General features: G+C 41.5%; 1 protein-coding gene across 1 annotated transcript; it reads right to left on the bottom strand.

The window, feature by feature from the left end:
• Positions 1-1144: 1144 nt before the first annotated feature.
• On the bottom strand, positions 1145-11581 carry LOC5502427 (SR-related and CTD-associated factor 4). Its single transcript, XM_032370692.2, has 8 exons — positions 11423-11581; positions 9795-10048; positions 8305-8644; positions 7667-8155; positions 3831-4055; positions 3121-3285; positions 2666-2890; positions 1145-1768 (listed from the first exon to the last, which is right to left on the bottom strand). The coding sequence occupies exons 1-8, from the start codon at positions 11484-11486 to the stop codon at positions 1611-1613; spliced, it is 1920 nt and encodes a 639-aa protein (XP_032226583.2). The 5' UTR covers positions 11487-11581; the 3' UTR covers positions 1145-1610.
• Positions 11582-12302: the final 721 nt, after the last annotated feature.

Below are 12302 nucleotides of genomic sequence, written 5' to 3'. Positions count from 1 at the left end.
GAGATCAGCGAATAGCTGGCACATTACGTCAGAATCAGCCTTTTTCGCTTCAATACACTGAGTCGTAGCTATCATTTTATTTAAATTCCAGATTTTCGCGATTTATTTTTACATTTCCTTATTTTATTTATTCTCTAGATTGACTTTTAGGTATTTGTTCATATTCGGGGGAGGTAAATAATCTTGACCCCTCAATTAAACACTTTAAAACCACTCGTTAATTTTTAATGCCTCAATCCAGCAATTGTCCCTTCAGTTAACCTTAGCGCCTCAAAACGGGCATGGCCTAAAACAAATTTAGTTGAAATATCATCTGAGATAATTGTTAGGGCCATCAAATAGTAAAATAGATTTTGGATCGCAGTTGAATTCGTGGTTAGGTCGAGACCAGGTTGTTGGTCGTGCTAATTGGTTTTAATTGTTAAGGGCTGAACAGGTCAATTGTTGAGCAAACAAGCGGTTATACAGGTCACGCTGTGAACAAGTGTAATAAGACTTAAAAAGTGCATCTCGACCCCTGAGAAACCTGTGATATCTACCTGAAATAAAACGAGAAACATAAGCAAATCTAAAGCATGTTCGTATGAACCTATAAAACTATTTCAAATAAAAAAAATATATATATTGTTGCACTCAGAGTACTTGTGTGTTCTAGCCCGCGTTGTATTATGGATAGCAAGAAAGGACAGCATTTTAGTCCCTAAAAGCAACGTACAAAGATATTTGAAGAATATAAGAATGCTAACGTATTCTCCTGTAAAGGTGTATCTGGTTAATGTTTTAAGCCCTTCGAGTTTTACAATAATTTGTTGTCCTGTGTGGCTTTATCAACCTATATTTGTGTATTTGGGTCGTTGAAGTTGTTACACACTCACTCGTACTCTGAGTAAGGGATGAAGCAGTAGTACCCTCCGTATCTATGTATATACTGACAAGTAAATTCAGTCGCAAGTGAAGCGCTTAGAGACTATAATAATCGCTAAACAAAAACAAAATTACATTTCTCATCTTTGCTTTACGGTAATCATATATTTTAAAAGCTAGTATCATTTATGAACCAAAATATTATTGCGAACGATTGGTTTAAGACATCCTTCCCAGTGGTATTACATGTATCGTATTGAGGAGAAAAGCAAACTTTTAATAATAGAGGAAAACAGGATTTTATTTCATTTTGAAGCTTTGCTTCATTAAATCATTACAATAATAGTTGAACTGATTAGTTTATATTATCTTACTACTTACTAAATTCTACATCTCTCTTTCAGATCCATTGTGATATTTTTCAATTTTTAACTAATAATTTTCTTATTAACCGGGTTTTTTCTCTACCCTGCTCGCCCCTCCCCTATTGCGCCACGCCTCTGAACCCCCGGCTCCTCTAAATATGTGAGCCTATTTTCCCTTGTTCCGTTATCTACTCTGTTGTTAACGGGAGTTGAAGTGCACCCTACTATAATTTCACAGTTTATTTATTTGGCAAGTCTATATCCTTTCCTTTTGCTTCCCCTTTTTTTCACTCCCTCCTTCCCTCGATCTTATTACCCCTAAATAGAACCTGTATTTGTGCGACCGGCCTTTGTCCATTCCCTCTCTTGTATCAACACAGTTTATACCAAGGGCACCCTAAATACAAAGTTTGCATCAGATTTGCCCACGCAGTTTTTGTCTGACTCGGTGCAAGGCTGGTATCCGCTCGTTACACACTCAGTTGACAGCCCGTGATTGGTGTAGGAACCCGCGGCCTCGGGACCAGACCAGCATTCGCCTGAAAAAGGTATTGCACTTTTAAGACACTTGACAGTACAAAGGGCAACAGTACAGTAGTTCCTATATAAAAGAACCTGAAACTTAAGAACCTGTTAGGCTAAAATTTGGTATCACTATTTATCTAAGAACTTTAGAGTAAATGTATAAGAAATTGTCCAAAAATGTATGGGCTAACTTTATAAAAGCAGGTTCTTATATTATGAGGGGAACTACTGTAAATGGCTCCCGAAGAGCCGATCGCTGCCAATGGCTATTCGTTATTTGTAAAAAAAAATAATAAGGAGTAACTGCAATGAACTGAATGAATAAATAATTTTCTATATTTATCGATATCGGGCTTCGTTTTTCAAGCAAGGGTTCGAACCCCGGTCAGGTCAACTTAGGATTTCTTTTCAGACATGTGAAAACCTGGCTCTCTACATATTTATCGATATCGGGCTTCGTATCTCAAGCCAGGGTAACTCCGGTAAGATCAACTCTTTTTTTAGGGATGTGAAAACCTGGCTCTTCTACATTTGGGACTGTGAATCCCTCGTCTTCTCGGATAAGGACGTTAAGCCGGAGGTCTCGTCTCTCATCGCACATCATTAACCTGTATTGGGGGACGTAAAAGAACCGCTGGGGATGCTGGCCCGTGGTACCATCTTCAGTAACAGTGCTTACACGAGACGAGACATGTCAGTGACTTCAATATGAAGCGCATTTGATAACGTCTCGCGATGTTAATTTGCGCTATACTGATACTTATTTCGTTCCATTTATTTTCCTCAGGAACCTATAACTATTAGTTTGGCTACTGTTTTCCTGTATTTATTAAATATATAATGACACCCATGGTGGTAGAGCCACTTTTGTTTTTTTGAAATTGGCTTTTTTTTCGCCCCTAATAACTTACCGTAATTCTGAACCCCGAAGTAAGTGAATCGCTTTTCCACCGCCTTTCGCGCGCATCTGCAAATGAGGTCTGTCATATAGCTATCCCAGTTATGCCAATCTATGGTCTTGTTGCTGTACACGTCATCTGAAGGATCCCGATCTGTCAGGATAAGATCGGGCATTGATCGCGATTCCTTTTCGTCTTTGTAGCACCCAACACGTTCGTAATTCACCTCACACTCAGCTGTTGAAAGGATATATTAACATTTGAGAATTGTATATAGCTCTTAAACTTAAACATGGCATCCGAGGGCTAAAACCTATTCGTACATATAGTATATAATATATATAATATATGTTATATACGTCACTCCTGTTAAGTGAGTTCACAGAAATAAAACGTTTGGGTTGGACGGCGCAATTTTTCAATATTCCGAGCATTCGAGGACGACAATAATAGCCCCCTATGCTTACATGCATTCGGGATCTCGATCGCATAGACGAAGTTCGTCTCATTTTTGCCCGCGCAAGGTACCATGGGATCCCAAGGACACGGGTTGAATTCAGCATTGACACACGTGGACACTTCTCCGTTACGACTGTAAGTATTGGCCGCCCCGGCACCGGACCAGCACTCGCCTGGTGACACAACAACACAGGAAGACCGTGAATTTTACACTTGATGACGCCAATATAATTGCATGTATTTTTTTATACTGACGCCTGCAGATGTCCGCAGTGACCTATTTGGCGCAATTCCGTCACACCTTATCTATCCCTTTGTATATGTCGTGGCACAGAAGCGCTGTTGCGGTACTACTTGTCAATTGTTATAACGGTAACCAACCAGGGCACGACTTAAGTGCCAGGCGTTCTCAAAACGATAGAAGGATAACAAAGATAGTTTATTTTTATGCTTTGTTTTGTTATTTCTGCATTAAATATCTGGAAAACCATTAAAGAGTTGTAACGATTTACCTTCTACAGTCTGCCCTAAGTCTTATTAGAGACGAAAATTTGGCAGAGTCGAATACCAGTTTTTGGTGTATTGTATTTTTTCTTCTTGTTCACGAACACGACTATTTGGGCTTTGTCCTCTTATTGTTGAGAACATATAGATATCAACCTGAAAGTAATTCCTACCCCATATCAAAGCGAACAACTCATGCAATTGCCATACATACCGTAGTACTGAATACTAAAAGTGGTATATCCCTTCTTTTGGGCCGCCTTTGCGCATCTACAGACCGCGTCAGGGAGGAATGTTTTGTATTCTTCCCACACGAGCATCTTTCCGCTAAAGACTGGTGACGAGGAATCACGGTCCGTGAATAAAAGCTCGGGTAGGGGCCTGGGTTTTTTCATATCATCTCTAAAGCAGCCGAGTTTTCGCCATGGGACGATGCACGCTGTGTAGAAAGACAAAATAGTCAAGCGCGTTCCAGGGGGGGGGGTCTTTGGGGCTCAGACCACACCCTACTTATGGTAGAATTTGTTTGTGTATTTGGACAAAATACTTTGTGATGTAGATGGGCGAATGCCTGCGGTAAACAATTGAGCCTTTTTAAATTTTCGAAAGTCAATTAATCACCGATTGACGCAACCTTGCCTTTTTCTCCGAACACGCCTGTTGCTGAATAGTGTATTGACGTTAGCATTCAAACGATGGTAATAATTTATGTATTCAGTTAGTATTTAGTTACTGCCTGGCCGGTAAAAGCACTGTTCTATGCAGTATTTTTTTTTTGTCTCACTCACAGGCACACTCGCGTATTCGTCTTTAACACATTGACCCCTCAACCGGCCTGTACCTGCCTTGAGAAGTACCCACAACCCCAAAAAATCATAAATGCAAAAAAAAAGATGAAGATACTCAGGCATCAGTCTAAGGGATAAATGGTCTTGCAGATATGCATCCAACCAAGGTGTTAGCAACTACTCTTTAGCCAAATAATAGCGTAGGTTATTTGACAAACTTAAAATCGAACAAGGAAAAAAAAACAGAATCACCCCTCTCAACAAAACGCCCAAAATACCACACAAGGGAGAGAGATCAACAAACACAACCCAAGACACAAATAGATACCTATGTTCCGATCCTTCAGGTTCATTTCCATAGCCTCAAAACACAAAGTCCACTCTTTGAAGGCTTGTGAAACCACTTGGAGGCCATTACGGATTGCAAAGCATTCAGGGAGATCCAGGGAAAAATTCACGAGGGGAGGGCTAGTGAACACAAGGTCAGATGGTTTTGTTATGGTCTTTTTACCCCAAAGCCAAACAAATCAATGCCAGGTCTTACAGGTCCAGAATAGCAGTGTAAACAATTGTGGAATCAATTTGGTTTCAGAAAAGACAGAATTTAAGAGAGCTGTGGTGATTCATTAGAAAATTATTTTCTCATCCAGGCAGAGCCAAACAAGTTTGCTTTCCTTGCCTGTCTATCTGCCTTACTTTCCTTGCCTATCTATCTGTCTTATTTTCCTTGCCTGTTTATCTGCCTTACTTTCCTTGCATGTCTATCTGCCTTACTTTCCTTGTTTGTCCATCTGCCTTACTTTCCTTGCCTGTCCATTTGCCTTACTTTCCTTGCCTGTCTATCTGCCTTACTTTCCTTGCCTGTCTATTTGCCTTACTTTCCTTGCCTGTCCATTTGCCTTACTTTCCTTGCCTGTCTTTCTGTCTTACTTTCCTTGCCTGTCTTTCTGCCTTACTTTCCTTGCCTGTCCATCTGCCTTACTTTCATTGCCTGTCTTTCTGCCTTACTTTTCTTGATAAGAATATGATAAATAACCTTGATTGATTGATTGACTGCTTGATTGATTGATTTTCTCTGTGTGCAATCAACTCTTTACTTGTTTGTCCATTTGCCTTACTTTCCTTGCCTGTATTTCTGCCTTACTTGTCTTTCTGTCTCACTTTCCTTGGCTGTCTATCTGCCTTACTTCCCTTGCCTGTCCATTTGCCTTACTTTCCTTGCCTGTCTATCTGCCTTACTTTCCTTGCCTGTCTATCTACCTTACTTTCCTTGCCTGTCCATTTGCCTTACTTTCCTTGCCTGTCCATTTGCCTTACTTTCCTTGCCTGTCCATTTGCCTTACTTTCCTTTCCTGTCTATCTGCCTTACTTTCCTTGCCTGTCTATTAGCCTTACTTTCCTCGCCTGTCTTCCTGCCTTACTTGTCTTTCTGCCTTACTTTCCTCGCCTGTATTCCTGTCTTACTTGTCTTTCTGCCTTACTTTCCTTGCCTGTCTATCTGCCTTACTTTCCTTGCCTGTCTATTAGCCTCACTTTCCTCGCCTGTCTTCCTGCCTTACTTGTCTTTCTGCCTTACTTTTCTTACCTGTCTATCTGCCTTACTTTCCTTGCCTGTCCATTTGCCTTACTTCCCTCGCCTGTCTTCCTGCCTTACTTGTCTTTCTGCCTTACTTTCTTTGCCTGTCTATCTGCCTTACTTTTCTTGCCTGTCTTTCTACTTTCTTTTCTGCCTTACTTTCCTTGCCTGTCCATCTGCCTTACTTTTCTTGATAAGAATATGATAAATAACCTTGATTGATTGATTGACTGATTGATTGATTGATCTTCTCTGTGTGCAATCAACTCTTTCCTTGTTTGTCCATCTGCCTTTCTTACCTTGCCTGTCCATTTGCCTTACTTTCCTTGCCTGTCTTTCTGTCTTACTTTCCTTGCGTGTCTATCTGCCTTACTTTCCTTGCCTGTCCATTTGCCTTACTTTCCTTGCCTGTCTTTCTGCCTTACTTTCCTTGCCTGTCTATCTGCCTTACTTTCCTTGCCTGTCTATCTGTCTTACTTTCCTTGCCTGTCTATCTGCCTTTCTTTCCTTGCCTGTCCATTTGCCTTACTTTCCTTGCCTGTCTTTCTGCCTTACTTTCCTTGCCTGTCTATCTGCCTTACTTTCCTTGCCAGTCTATCTGCCTTACTTTCCTTGCCTGTCCATTTGCCTTACTTTCCTTGCCTGTCTATCTGCCTTACTTGTCTTTCTGCCTTACTTTCCTTGCCTGTCCATCTGCCTTACTTTCCTTGCCTGTCTATTAGCCTTACTTTTCTTGCCTGTCTTTCTACTTTCTTTTCTGCCTTACTTTCCTTGCCTGTCCATCTGCCTTACTTTTCTTGATAAGAATATGATAAATAACCTTGATTGATTGATTGACTGATTGATTGATTGATCTTCTCTGTGTGCAATCAACTCTTTCCTTGTTTGTCCATCTGCCTTTCTTTCCTTGCCTGTCCATTTGCCTTACTTTCCTTGCCTGTCTTTCTGTCTTACTTTCCTTGCGTGTCTATCTGCCTTACTTTCCTTGCCTGTCCATTTGCCTTACTTTCCTTGCCTGTCTTTCTGCCTTACTTTCCTTGCCTGTCTATCTGCCTTACTTTCCTTGCCTGTCTATCTGTCTTACTTTCCTTGCCTGTCTATCTGCCTTTCTTTCCTTGCCTGTCCATTTGCCTTACTTTCCTTGCCTGTCTTTCTGCCTTACTTTCCTTGCCTGTCTATCTGCCTTACTTTCCTTGCCAGTCTATCTGCCTTACTTTCCTTGCCTGTCCATTTGCCTTACTTTCCTTGCCTGTCTATCTGCCTTACTTGTCTTTCTGCCTTACTTTCCTTGCCTGTCCATCTGCCTTACTTTCCTTGCCTGTCTATTAGCCTTACTTTTCTTACCTGTCTATCTGCCTTACTTTCCTTGCCTGTCCATTTGCCTTACTTTCCTTGCCTGTCTTCCTGCCTTACTTGTCTTTCTGCCTTACTTTCCTTGCCTGTCCATCTGCCGTACTTTCTTTGCCTGTCTATCTGCCTTACTTTCCTTGCCTGTCTTTCTACTTTCTTTCCTTGCCTGTACATCTGCCTTACTTTTCTTGATAAGAATATGATAAATAACCTTGATTGATTGATTGATTGATTGACTGATTGATTGATTGATTGATGATTTTCTCTGTGTGCAATCAAGTCTAAGTAATCACAAGTATAATTTAAGGACGACTACAATACGTTTGTAAGACATACCATCGGGGTTCTGGGGTTCTGCAGTAGCTGGCGCTGGTGTTGGTGCCGGTGTAGGAGCTGGTGCTGGTGTTGGAGCGGGTGTCGGCGCAGGTGTTGGAACTGGTGTTAGCGCGGGTGTTGGTGCTGGTGTAGGTGCTGGTGTTGGAGCAGGTGTTGGCGCGGGTGTTGGCGCTGGTGTTGGAGCGGGTGTTAGCGCAGGTGTTAGCGCAGGTGCTGGAGATGGTGTTGGCGCGGGTGCTGGTGCTGGTGTAGGTTCTGGTGTTGGCGCTGGTGTAGGTGCTGGTGTTGGCGCGGGTGTCGGGGCTGGTGTCGGTGCTGGTGTCGGTGCTGGTGTTGGCGCTGGTGTTGGCGCTGGTGTTGGCGCTGGTGTTGGCGCTGGTGTTGGCGCTGGTGTTGGCGCTGGTGTTGGCGCTGGTGTTGGCGATGGTGTAGGTGCTGGCGTCGGTGCTGGCGTAGGGGATGGTGTAGGAGCTTGTGTTGGCTCTGGCTCTGTAAGAGAACAGTGTTTTGCATTGAGAAACATTACTCATAATTGCTGAAGCTTTTCATCATGACTGACTGTAGGTCTACCCTGGCAAGTAGTGGTGGTCATATTTTCTAATAATGTGATGGGTTATTCATGACTTTGTTTTGCTTACTGGGTGTCGGGCACGCGATGGTAGTGAAATCCTCCACATGGCTTATCAACTTGTCGTAGTTGTTCATGCGCACCATATTCTTATCAACAGGATCACTAGCCATGTAGTAAAGCTCTTCTTCGTTGACCCTCTCGTCTATTCCTGCGACAATTGTGTGCACACCAAGGGAGCGTATTGCGTCTGAAGGCGGTTTTATTAGCTCTATTCCAGTCTTGCCATCCCAGGGCGTTGTGTGTCCATCGGTAACTACAATCAGCATTTGACCCGCGTCTGCTCTCACATTCGTTTTGAACAAATCGTAGGCAAGTTCGAGGCCCTTATCTGTCCTCGTCATTCCATTCTGTAACACAGAAGCCGGGTTGAATCTCGTGACAAATGATAGGATGCCTTTTTGCTTTTAAGCGCATTTTGCCTGTCTGTGAACTTAACACTCGCCAGAATTTTAGTTATGAGATCGCTCGGGTAACCGCGTTCTAGAAGTCATCCAAGGTTTTGTCACCTCATGAATCACGTCTACTAGCAAAAGGGTCAAAATTTATCCCTACCCCTTCTATATCAGCTAGTAACAAAAGCTTGCTGAAAGACTTTAAAGTCTTCGCCCCACAATGCGACTTCAATACAAATACGCTGATTCCAAATCCGAGCCACACTAGTTCTATATCAAGTCTCAATGGCAACCGCCACCACAGCCCTCTGTGGCTCTTCAGACATATTAAGAACTAAATCGGAATTAGCTAATTTATCTTTCGAAGCGCAAAGTGATAATATCACTACAGGCGAAAGGCAAGCCCTAAATGATCTAAAAAACAACAGAGACATTATCATAAAGAAAGCTGACAAAGCAACCACTACAGTCATTTGCGATACTTCTAGAAAAATCAAAGAAGGCACCCAAGTAGTCTGTCAACAACAACAACACAACAACAACAACAACAACAACAGCAACAACACTATAACCCCGCACTACCCGTCCCCACAGAATCTCTGAGGGAACTTATGGGGCTTATACTGAGGGGGAACATATTAGGGGGTTGGAAGGGGAAACATATTAGGGGGATGGAAGGGGAACATATTAGGGGGTTGGAAGGGGAACATATTAGGGGGTTGGAAGGGGAACATATTAGGGGGATGGAAGGGGAAACATATTAGGGAGATGGAAGGGGGAACATAATAGGGAGATGGAAGGGGGAACATATTAGAGGTATGGAAGAAAGGAACATATTAGAGGTATGGAAGGGGGAACATATTAGGGGGATGGAAGGGGGAACATATTAGGGAGATGGAAGGGGGAACATATTAGAGGGATGGAAGGGTGAACATATTAGGGGGGTGGAAGGGGGGACGTATTTGAATAGTGAGCTGTACAAAAACGCATTGGATAGACAGGTGATAAATAGCTAAGGCTCTAAAAATGCCTCTATCAAGAAACAAATGGCTGGGGTGTGTATACAATGTTGAGCAACGGCAGTATACGCCCTATATCGTCATACCTGGTATTGGTATTTCAGAGCCTGAACTCCTGTCTCAAGTGCTGCCTGGTCGCTAGTGAGTGGGATAGCCTCGTTCGCTTGCTCGCTGAAGTCGATAGCGCCGACTCGTGACATGGGGTTGTTCTGCAATAGTTTCTTGCCGAGTTCTCCAGTAAAACTGATAGTGCGTTCCCAGTTGCTTATCCCTACGCTTCCTGAAGCGTCAAGTAGAAGCAGCACGTCTAGTTTCTTGTGACAAGTATCTCTCTGTTTAGCTGTTCGTAATATAGAAAGTAAGAACACGTAACATGCTGTTACTGATACTGATTCTTCGATACGTTACCCATGAACCACTGCGGGTTACGATACATTGATTCGCGGGTGCAACCTTATTTGAAATAGATGTATATGTTAGCAACATGTCAAGCTACTTTGCGCAAGTTCCAGCCTCGCCCTTTTCATCTAGCTTACTATCAGTCACCTCAGGTGTTTCTTGATATTTCCTGGACCTGCCTCCTACCCAGGCGTCTCAAGTCAGTAAAAAAAACAAAACAAGTGAAACATATACTAGTGAGCGCAATGAGCCATGGGAAGGTTTAGCGCTGGCGCAAAGGAACAAGAAGGGACAACGGGAGAAATGAGACGCCTCGCAGATATCCGTCTCAAAAATATCAAATGCTTTTATGTGTGTTGCATTTTATGTTTTATTATTTGAGTTATGTAAAAATAAAGTTGTTAAATTTATAAAAAATGTCGTATGTGTCGTCACTTTAGAAGAGAGATATTCCAATTCAAATTGTCAATGGATCGTTGGATATAACTGGTGTTTTGCTAGCGGTCCCTTTTACTTTTGGTAAGAGCTCATAGTCAGTGTTTGTTTATTAGGTCACCCGTAGAGTGAATTGGTACGTCCATTGTTCTGAGCATTCGACCATTATATTGCGTACCTGAAAATTCCAAATGACATTTGATTTTTTTACTGATTCTTCACTTTTTTTATTTCCTTCTCTAAATGTAGATTTTTTGAGAAATAAAGTCCAAAATATCGCGATGTGGGAAATATTTGGTGATGGTAGGATCCATTTTCTACTTAAAAAGTACGGCTCAGATCTTAAAAACGCTAAGTTCAAACGTCGTTTTATCCATAAGCCGTATATTCAATGCAAATCCATGCAAATGATGATAAAAAACGACTCGATTCAAGTTATAACTTGTGCGAAATGAGAAAATATCCACTTTTTGAATTGTATTTATGCTTGATCGACTTCTATTCGTTTACGAACAGAAGTATCATGTTGTAAACACTATGATTTCTATCGATGTCTTATTAAAAGCCCTCTGAAAATGTCAAATGCTTTTATATTTATCCTCTACAATTGACATTTTGACAAGCGTTCTGAGCACTCCCCCACTTAAAGATTGAATGTTGCAAATGTCACGAAAACACGAGTATTTTGAGTGTGAAAGTTTATAAATACTAATAAAATGGAAAAAGAAAAAGGTAAAATCAGAACAACTGTATCAAAAAATGAAAATCGTTCTTCACTTCCTTGCATTTTGAGGGCATCGGCCATTTACTTTCACGCTCACACTAAATCTAAAGATGGTTGACCGGTAAAAATAAACAAAAGATAACGAGACAAACGAACCTTTGCATTTGCAGAAACTGCTGTAGAGTATAATTAAAACCCCAAATGCCTTCAGCCATTCCATGTTATGGTTTGTTGTTTGTCGATAGGGCGTGAGCGAAAACTGTTAGAAAACCAGTGAGTGTGAAGGTATTCGTCGCTTAACGGCTCTCATATTTTTTTTATTAGAAACCAAACAAGCGAACGCAATTTAATGAGATTTAAGGACACAAAACTGGTATATAATAAGGAAAAAAAGCCACCCTGTGCTTTATCGAGATTTTTGAAATAAGTAATAAATCAAATGTTCGTTAAGCGTAAACACGACGGGCGGGGCCACTTAACTTTCAAGAGAATTTTATACACATATCGTGCATCATATATCCTCGAACGCACGTGTTCGACAGAGAAATGTCTTCTTTTAAACAGAGGAGCAATAAAAAGGGTTGGGAATCTTTTTAAAGTTAACTTTTTCAGTGGCTTTACAACAGATAAATGGCTAGATAGACAGACAATTAATTGGAACATAAATCAATAAAATGATTGTCCTAAACTTTATGATATATTACCTATATATGATCTTATTTTAAAGAATGCGTTCTACTTCCCGTTTTGTTGTTGTTTATAATTGATAATGCAACAGTTCGTTCATCTAAGAAAGAAGTCTATTACGTTATGGACGATATACTGAAAATGTCTTTTGTTATTCGCTTGAATTAGCCGATGGAACTAGATGCTTTGTGTGACACGGCATTGGGTGAGAGCATAAAATGGCGGCGCAGTTGGCCTTCTTTAAATTCAGCTGCGCACTTTGGAGCAATTGAACACGTGGTTAATGATCCTCCCGCGTAACCGGGTACGTACTACTCGTACTTACTGACCCTCCCCCCCACCCCTTACT

Source organism: Nematostella vectensis, chromosome 9, assembly GCF_932526225.1.
Source record: "Nematostella vectensis chromosome 9, jaNemVect1.1, whole genome shotgun sequence".
Lineage (NCBI taxonomy): Eukaryota > Metazoa > Cnidaria > Anthozoa > Actiniaria > Edwardsiidae > Nematostella > Nematostella vectensis.
The sequence above is the reverse complement of the archived record's forward strand: the minus strand, read 5'-3'. Positions and strand labels throughout refer to the sequence as shown.

Bases quoted from the DNA above. Each gene is read 5' to 3' on its own strand.
- LOC5502427 (XM_032370692.2), bottom strand. From the start codon at position 11,486: ATGGAATGGCTGAAGGCATTTGGGGTTTTAATTATACTCTACAGCAGT. The intron at 10,049-11,422 runs GTTCGTTTGTCT...TATTACGAACAG, and splicing joins CAGTTTCTGCAAATGCAAAG to CTAAACAGAGAGATACTTGT. The intron at 3,286-3,830 runs GTATGTATGGCA...TTGTGTCACCAG, and splicing joins TTTTAGTATTCAGTACTACG to GCGAGTGCTGGTCCGGTGCC.